Source organism: Apium graveolens, unplaced genomic scaffold (genome assembly GCF_009905375.1).
Source record: "Apium graveolens cultivar Ventura unplaced genomic scaffold, ASM990537v1 ctg8220, whole genome shotgun sequence".
Taxonomy (NCBI): domain Eukaryota; kingdom Viridiplantae; phylum Streptophyta; class Magnoliopsida; order Apiales; family Apiaceae; genus Apium; species Apium graveolens.
Genome location: NW_027420991.1, coordinates 120,735 through 130,010, shown reverse-complemented (window position 1 = coordinate 130,010; position 9,276 = coordinate 120,735). Strand labels below are relative to the sequence as shown.

At 33.1% G+C, this 9,276-nt stretch overlaps 2 protein-coding genes across 2 annotated transcripts; one reads left to right on the top strand and one right to left on the bottom strand.

Annotated features, from left to right (window-relative positions):
* Positions 1-2,322: 2,322 nt before the first annotated feature.
* LOC141704767 (uncharacterized) lies at positions 2,323-4,125 on the bottom strand. The gene is made up of 6 exons (XM_074507946.1): positions 3,872-4,125; positions 3,605-3,778; positions 2,883-2,990; positions 2,702-2,771; positions 2,517-2,615; positions 2,323-2,418 (listed from the first exon to the last, which is right to left on the bottom strand). Exons 1-6 carry the CDS (start codon positions 4,123-4,125, stop codon positions 2,323-2,325), a joined length of 801 nt encoding a protein of 266 aa, XP_074364047.1.
* A 736-nt stretch (positions 4,126-4,861) lies between these two features.
* Positions 4,862-6,920, top strand: LOC141704766 (transcriptional activator hap3-like). The gene is made up of 2 exons (XM_074507945.1): positions 4,862-4,955; positions 6,607-6,920. The coding sequence occupies exons 1-2, from the start codon at positions 4,862-4,864 to the stop codon at positions 6,918-6,920; spliced, it is 408 nt and encodes a 135-aa protein (XP_074364046.1).
* The last annotated feature ends 2,356 nt before the right edge of the window (positions 6,921-9,276 follow it).

Here is a 9,276-nt window from a genome sequence, read left to right as displayed (position 1 = left end):
ACAACCTGAATACTCACTCACAGACATATATCTTCCTGCAACAAAAATAAATACATAATCAGTACAATTACGAGTCACTTCACAAATAACTAAATTAAACTTATATTATAATAGCACCTCATTGTAATTTAAAGTGTTGGTAATCGGAGCCTCATTGGGAGTAATATAATTCGGAGTGCTGCATTCGAGTAACAAACAACATCAATTCTACAATTGAAGCTCATACAATCAAATCAAACAATCAGAAGCACTTGGACTAATCAAACTTACCAGAACAAATCCTGGCTGGGAACAAAGACTCTCTCATTCTTCTTATTACCAACATCAAACTAAAATCCACACTCGACAAACTATCTTCACTAATCAGACCTTTTACGATTCAAACTATCTTTTTCACAAGAATGGACCGTATTCAGACTAGAACTCTAGTAATCCTGAATATTAAGTAAATTATCTGGATGAACAAACTCAAACTCTCAATCTAAAGTTAATAATCCCGCTAAAATGTATTCTTGTCAATCGACCTAATCCCAAATCTAATCGAGTTAATTACCTGCAGATTGAGACTACCTTCAAAAACAAACTTGATGTTGTAATCGTACTTTCTTCCCATTCGAACTAGGATTTGAATTCAAACTATCTTCTCAACTCTTAAAATCCAGAGCTAATTGAACTTGATATTGGTCTCGTATATTTGGTGATAGATCGATGTTCATTCAAACTATGGTTCATGTCGAGGGAGGTGTGATGGAGGTAGAAAGGTGGAGAGAGGAAAAGGTCTGTGGGGTGAGAGAAGAGGAATAATAGATTATAGAAAAAGGGGGAGAAATATTTGGGGGAAGGGGCTGAAATTTTGTCAAGGGCAAAAGAGGGGAATTATTCCCAGCTTGTCTTTTTTATTTTATTTTTAAAATTTTAACATTGACAATGATTTCTTAATAGCCGATGTAAATAACTGAAATGAACATCCGTAAGAAAATAACTGATGTGAAAGTTAGTATTTTAACATCAGTTTAAACACAACTGATGCGAAAGTTACTTTTTATTTTTAAAAAAAGACTATAAGACAACGTTTATTTAAAAATAAGATGTAAAAATATATATTTAGGATCAGTTTGAAAATAACCGATATAAAAGCTATTTCTTACATCGGTTATATTTCCAACTGATGATAAAAGGGTGATGTCTATTGACCCTTTTCTAGTAACGTTTCGTGAATAATGTATAATGTAATATAATCATTTTAACCACATATTATAGATTAAACTAGAGGCATGTAATGTATCATCCTCATCATAATTTAATCCAGGTTTTCTTGATCAATAAGTAGACTATCACATCAAATCACACTACAACATTTGCAATCATACAACTGCTTTTTTTTCGTTGTCTGAAAGGTAGTTTTTCCATTGTCTATCCAACACTCGTGTGATCGAAGGTTGGACAACGATTGTTAATACAGTTGTAATAAGGGAGATTCAACAATAGTGTTTAACACTGGTTACAATCTGGATGACACAACGGTTGTTTTAGAAAAACTATTGTTGGAACATTTTTAACATGACAGTTTTCTTAGTAATAAACAACGGTTTATTTACGTCAAGAGAAAGTTCTAAATTTTCTTTCCAATTTTAAATATCTTTTCCAAACAACAGTTATTTTATCCATCTATTATTTATATAACAGAACAACAACAGTTATTTTCAGAGGTAGTAATATAAGTATCTTTTAGACAACAGTTTTAGGGTGGTGTTATAATGCAAAAGAGATAACGGATTACTTTTCGGGAACCATTGAAGAAACATTTGTAACACAACAGTTTACTAAGTAATAGACAACAGTTTAAAAAAACCATTATCTTATTAGGTATATGCATTTTGCATATCAATTTCATATTTAATTAAAACCAGCTGCATAAAAAACCACAAAAAATAGTCCCCTGCCAAAATAAAAATACCATAATCCATACCATAATCCAAAACAAAACCATACCATAATCTAGGCCCCCGCCAAAACAAAACCAATTCACTACCATACCATAATCCATCCGTTCAACAATCCAAAATAACCACATCTACCTACCAAACTACCAGCAATCCACCGAAACACAAAATACATTATCGCAAGTCTACTTATCACCAACTACATACATAAAACATCCACTTTACGATAAGTTCAAACGAGTCTACTTGTCAACATACGATAAGTTCAAACGAGTCTACTTGTCAACATACGATAAGTTCAAACGAGTCTACTTATCACCAACTACATACATAAAACATCCAGTTTACGATAAGTTCAAAAGAAAAGAAAGGCGAGGACCTAGCTTGCACAATGTTTCATAAAATATTTTGCAAACTCAACCCTGATCTCGTTGATGTCATCCTCAGTGTAAACCAGGTTTGATCTACGCAGCCACTGAAATATCATCCAAAATTTTGTATAAGTAACATGTTCTGCCCTTATAAGAGTAAATACAAAGTGGATGAAAAGGCCCACAGATAGTCAATTGTCACCTTATTAGCAAAGTCCAGCTCCTTATCATGAATGATTTCCATCATGTATCGCATCACAAACAGGCCACAATCCTTGCTCCCGGTCTGCACTGGAACTCCCTAAAATATCAAACAAAAAATCATTTAAAATATCCAGTCTCCTTTAATAACATAATTAATATATGATCACAAAAATAAATAAATACCGCCATGTTCTCCCATAATACTTTCTTCTTCGGAACCTTTTTCAAATCCTCCTTGTACATTTTAATGGCACTGCAACCAAAACGAGATATATCAAAACACAAAATAACCACTACAAAATATGGTCGGACAAGATTTATAAGTCAAGACTTAATAATCAAATTTTATAACGTGAACTCTTACTTGTCGACAACATCCACCCATTCTCCATTTGCAATTCGGCATTTATGAGGGTCCATATAGTAGACTACCTCTGCGTCTGGATTAACAACTGTCAGGGTGCAGTGGTTGCTATGAAAAATAAACAGAGGTGCTTGTTAGTAAAGCCTAAATTTGATGCTTTTTTGTCACTCAAACAACTTAAATATCATAAAAAAAATTACATTTCTATTGAATTAAAATCAACCTAAAAATTATTTAAACTCACTATTTATGAAAAATAATCCAAAATGTGATACTAGTAGAGTGTAATTTACTATAATAAACATGATCAGGTATAACATCAAAAATTGAAGGCTCATACTGATAAAATTTAAATTCCAGTAAATAAATCAACTTTAAAACTGAACCTATACAATTATCATCAAATTTGAACTTCAAATATTATCAGGTTGAACTATACAATTTCCCCCGTCTTAGAAACAAACCTAACATCTAGTAACAAAATCAATTAAATACTGTAAGCCATTTGATTACTTTTATATTAACTTCAAAACTGTCAAGGCATTTGATTACGTTTATACTGAACCAATGCAATTAATATAAATTTCAACAACAAATATTATCGAGTTTAACTATACAATTGAACCCATTCCTTAAAAATAAAAGCTAAATTCTTGAAAAAAATTAATAAAAAACTGGCAAGGCTTAACAGCTTAATAGCTTGGGATAGTAAAAATACTTACACATCATTGTACGGCAGGAGAAAATGCTGCCCTTTCCTAGAATTCTTAAATCTTGTACACAATTCACGCGACCTCTGCACTGCACTGCCACATCCAATGGCACCGATTGTGCCCGGATCTACAAAGCTAATCATGTTGACCATCTTATGCTTCTTCATATATTCATTCAAGAATCTACAAATTAAATTAAGCAGTCCTTAGTAAATATTGTCATATTTATTCCAAGGCTATATACTCCGAAAAAAAAACTTTGAATGAAAAGCTTACTGAATAAAAAGGCAAATGACAGAGCCGGCCATTTCACCTCCAGAGCACACTGCATGTATATCAGATAAGAACATGATTTGCTTCTTTGTAAAGCCAAATGCTTCTTTGCTTAGCTCAAAATAAATTGTTCGGCCACCACTCAAGGCTTCCTTTGCCCATGTCCACAAACGTTTCATTGCAGAAGGATAATTCGGACCAATTTGAACAACAAGCTCTGGTTCAACATCTTCAATTACTTTATACGTCTTCTTCATTTTCAACTGTTGTCTTTCAACCGTTGTCTGATTGCATTTTTCTTGTAGTGTCAATATTTGAGCGTGGTTACGCATTTTATAGTCTAGGTTACACAAGAGGCCAATAATATCACTTCTAAAATTAGGAGGCTTAAATCATTTCTAGATCATTCATATTTCTCATACGATTCATAATATACCCGAAATACACTTTTATCATTACTCGGTCAAAGGTAATTTTAATATAATCAAAGTACATAAATTCATATAAAAATATAATAATTTCAAATCTATGGACCAGAGAAACTGTTCTGGAAGAAGCTATGAAGACTTAAGTTACCAGACAAGATTATTAATTTTCTTCAGCGTTCATGTCGTCGAGTTCTTTATACTGCTGACGCCCTGAGAAAAAAATGTGTAAACAACAGTCCAATGTTTTCATGATTCCAGCTATATATGGAGGATGATATACATGTATTATTTGAATTTTTTTTTACGAAAGTGTGGGCTAGGTTAGGGTTAGTACATACGGTCCAAGAATTACCAAATGATATTGTGCACCCTATTAAAAAAGAGTGTTTTGGAGTGGCAGTGGGGTGCAAAATGGCATGGTGGGTATGGTGTGCTCGAACATAAGGAATAGACGAAATAACTAGATCTGGAACTGTATTAATACTTGTAGCTTTGGAATTCAGTCAAGGTCGGCTAGTATGGTTGCAGAATGTAATCGGCTAAGGTCTACTAGTATGGTTGCAGAATGGAACCGGGCGAGAGGAAATGGCTAAGCAATTTGCATAAAAGAAAGTATGTAGTAGAATGTGGTGTAAAATATGGTGCAAGCTACCTGATGGGTGGGTAAAAATTACTACTGATGCGGCATGCCAAATGAGGACTGGATAGATGGGGTTGGTTTTATTATTCAGAACGGTTGGGATGCTTTATTCGATCTCGTAGCACGGTGATTTAGGATAGAGTGTAATCTAAAAAAGTTGAAATAATAGGTTTTGGTGTGACAATATCATGGACTAAGATGTGGAGGACGAATAGTTACAAATTGAGTGTGATGCAAAAGGATGGTGGATGTGATTAATGTAGAGGGAGGGAAGTCTTATTTTGATAGGGTCATTAATGATTGTAAAGATATTTTACAACACTTAAACAAAGTTTTAGTTGTGTTTGGTACTAAATGCCAATACTAGCACATTAGAGAAAGGTACTTATTGCATGTGGAGTGGTTAACTACTCTAGGTTTGCATAATGTGATGCAGTTTATATTAATGCAAGTATAATATTAAAAAAATGCATATTTCAACTTCACTTAAGATCTTCCCCTTGGTTTATCATATATTCCTGCAAATTTGTATACATTATATTTTATTCTAAATTTTTAGTTTTGTTAATATTGGAGAAAATAATGACGAACTTCTCCAAAAAATTGAGCTCTTTTTTTAAAAGAAAAAATTGAGCTCTTATTATTGTTATTGGCTTGTACTATTTAATATTTATCAAAGTATGTTAAAACTTGCTAAAACTTAGACTAAATTCTTTATATTCATTTTACTTTGTATATCATATACATGTAATATTTTTAATTTCTAGAATGCGCACTAGACATTTAAAATGAAAAATTGACATGTCATCATTAATGATTAACAAAATAAAGTACTAGTGACTGTGTTTATTTAATATTTTTGTTATTCAAATTTATGTTTTTATATCATATATTCAAAGAAAAATATTAATTCATTTTTATTTATTATGTGTACTTATACAAATAGTTGATTTTAACATATATGTGTGTGTGCCGCCCACTAGAATACCCCAAGAGTACCATTGGTTCTAATAAACATATTTAAAGTTAATTATATTTGACAAAACATAAAAAAAAAATTGATTATAATGGTTAAAAATATTGTCTAAATTAATTATGTTTTTCCATAGAGTATTTGTTATTTAGTTACCATTTATTAATTTAGAATATAAGATATTTAATTTAAATATTTTTTTGTCTGTATAACACTTGTTCTTAAAATTTCACCTTATCATTATCATGTGCATATACATATCACCCGTTCACGTGTCAGTTTGCATGTACATGTGGTGTCAGTGTGCATGTACATGTGCGTGTCACATTATTATCAATGTGTCAAGCCTTTTCCAGGTTTATAAATAAAAGGCTAATTATTTCTCTTGAAAGAAATAAGGGGTTTTTTCCATTTTCTGAGTCTTGTGTCCAGAGTTGCCTTGAAATTCAGAGAGATGAAGAGAAAATTTCAACAAAGAGATAGTTTTGATTATGGTGGGGAGATTAGTAGACAACAACCTAGAGATTTAGGTCAATCATTTCTATCATCTCACTCTTTATCTAGCTAGATCATTTATTTATTTATCATTTTACAATTTTTGAGCTTGATGTGCTTTTATACAGTTAATATACTTTTATGTTATTTTTACCTATTGTGTACAACTATGTAAGCTAATATGAAAATTGGATCTTGTCAGGAAACTTGTTGCCGGCTGAATATGTGTTAAGCCAGATGAGCAGAATGGTGGCAAATGATCGAGGGATATCTGCTGGTGCAGTAATATCAATCCAGGAATGTGTGTCCAAATTTATCAGATTTATGACAACTCAAGCAAACACTAGGTGCAAGGAGGAGAAGCGGACAACCATCACTGGTGAGGATGTGTTAATAGCAATGAACAATCATGGGTTCTACAGGTACATTGGCCCACTATTTCTCTATCTAAATCACTTTCGTGCATATGGAGGTGACGAGCATCCCCCGTTGAGGGGTGAGCTCCCTGAAATCTGAACCGGATTATGATATTCAAGGGGTGATGGCAGTGAGAGGTTTTGTAAGGGATGGTCACAGTGATGGACCTTCAGGTAGTGCTGCTGGTTCGAATGGTAATAGCCTACCATAAACAATTTTCCAAGTGCCAATAGGCTCAGGGCTTTGTTAAATCTAAATAAGTTCCTGCATTTGCAGCTGTTACTTGAATCAGATAATGACAAACAAGTTCCTAACACTGGTTACTTGGTGCATTTGCCGCTGTTACTTGAATCAGATTATAATAAAATGGTTGAAAAACAAAACAAAAAAAAAACTCTGGGTTCTTTGGGAATATTATGATTAGAATGCTGGAAATGTTTTTAAAAATGTGTAGATCCTTAAGGACGAATTACAAGAGGTTCAACCAGATATGATGCTTGACTCTCAACTTCAAAAACAAGAAATCTCTACCTGCAAAGAGCTTGATGAAACCTTGATTATTGAGAAGTTGTTTTGGGCTCAGACTTCCAGAACTAGATGGCTCAATGAGGGAGATAGGAACACTTCTTTTTTCTTTAATCAATTTAAAGATCACTAGAACTCCTCCAAAATCTTTGCTATAAATGAAAATAATGGTGACACGGTTACTGGTCATGATAGGTCAATTTCTTCCAAAAATCTTTGAAATGGAGTCTAATAATAATGATATTGAGTTTTTGATCGTATTGATATTCACTTTGATTCCATTTTGGATCCCAGGAGTCTCACTTCAGAAATGCAAAACAACTGTGGACAGGTTTGAAAGAAATGTGGGGGATTTTCTAGAGGAAGGCTCCTAGTTGAATTCTTAGGGGTTCCAATGATAGCTACCAGGTGACCTTCAAAAATCGTGCCCGTTTGATCGAAAGCCTAATTAAAAGAATTCTCAACTGGACTGTTAGTTTTATAATGAAAAGCGCATATGATTTGTTGCTGAAATAATACGGAGAAAACAGGTATGAAACAATAGGAGTTCTTATATTTATCGATCAGCAAAATAGCATTTTATATGTGCTCATAATAAACAGCTATCTAAATCACTCAAATTATAATGAAGAAAGATAAGAAACAGACTAGCTATTTCTTCGAGAGAAGGAACTACTTATTGGCTAGGTATACTATACTAGTTGTTGCAGGCTAAGTATATTAACTAAAAAAATAAGAAAATAAATTCAGTCCTGGAGCAAATAATAACATGGACTACCAAGTTCATATCTTATGCGGGCCGAGGTCAGCACATTGAAGCAATAATTATTTCCATTCATAAATCTTTCAGGAATCAGCATTTTGTTCTTATCAGTCTCGGAAAGAGTTATGGATCGATGGGATTTTCAAGTCAAACTGGGAAATGAAAACAACATTGGGTTGTAGCATGAACCATGGTATAATCACAAAATTATTTCTGATCAACTCACTTCCTCTTCCATGGTCAGTTTGAGTATTGAAATTATCTCATGGAAAATGCCTCAAATGGATCCCGAACTACAACAATACTATGCCATTCCAAATGCACAAGGGGGGATGCGTATGTATGGGATTTGACTGAACTCAAAATGATTACAAACCAAGATTAGTAAGGAGAGCATAAGATCAACTGGACCAACTTTTTGTGGCACAAACATTGCATTCAAAGATATGTCTTCATTGAATAGATATCATGTCATGGAACTATGGAAGACTTTCCACTAAACTCGGACTCTTTAAATTTAGATGTTCTGCATTGCCGGATGGGAATGTAGTAATTATTTATTATGTTGTAATGCCCATAAGGTTGTTATTTATGCTGGCTCTAAACATGAATATTCATCTTAATAGCTGGAATCAACTGCATTGTTATGTCGGAGTGCATATTAAATTCGCATCCATAAGAGAATTACCTCTTCCATCTCCTTAAGTGGTCATTTGTCGAATATGACATTGATGAAATAGTAAGATCCATGATGGAGATTGCCTATCCGCGGAAGCTCTGTTCAAGATTACTATACGTGATTGATATCATTTGTAGGACAACATTTTCAAAATGGCTCAACAAATTACTATACGTGCTGCCTGGTCAGTGATCACCTACAAACCACTTCTGAGCCTCCAAATCCAATGACTTGCTACTGTAGTTTCGTAGATATTTCATTATCACATGTTATAATATCATTTAGTTCCTAATTTTCTTGAGGATTCTATCATATATGCATCCGAAGAGAAAATATTGTTCATTTATTTAGATCAAATACAAACTAATTAGCAAAAAAACATAACCTATGCACATCCTTACTGCTCTGAACAATGAATTTGGCTGACTATTCGATTCATTGGTTTATATATAAAGAGTTTCTTCTTGCTCAGTTCACTACGAAAAAAT

Coding starts and splice junctions, on each gene's coding strand:
- LOC141704766 (XM_074507945.1), top strand. CDS start 4,862: ATGGAACCGGGCGAGAGGAAATGGCTAAGCAATTTGCATAAAAGAAAG. Junction 4,956..6,606: donor TGGTGCAAGCTACCTGATGG/GTGGGTAAAAAT, acceptor GGATCTTGTCAG/GAAACTTGTTGCCGGCTGAA.
- LOC141704767 (XM_074507946.1), bottom strand. CDS start 4,125: ATGAAGAAGACGTATAAAGTAATTGAAGATGTTGAACCAGAGCTTGTT. Junction 3,779..3,871: donor GTCATTTGCCTTTTTATTCA/GTAAGCTTTTCA, acceptor TTTAATTTGTAG/ATTCTTGAATGAATATATGA. Junction 2,991..3,604: donor CTCCTGCCGTACAATGATGT/GTAAGTATTTTT, acceptor TATTTTTCATAG/CAACCACTGCACCCTGACAG.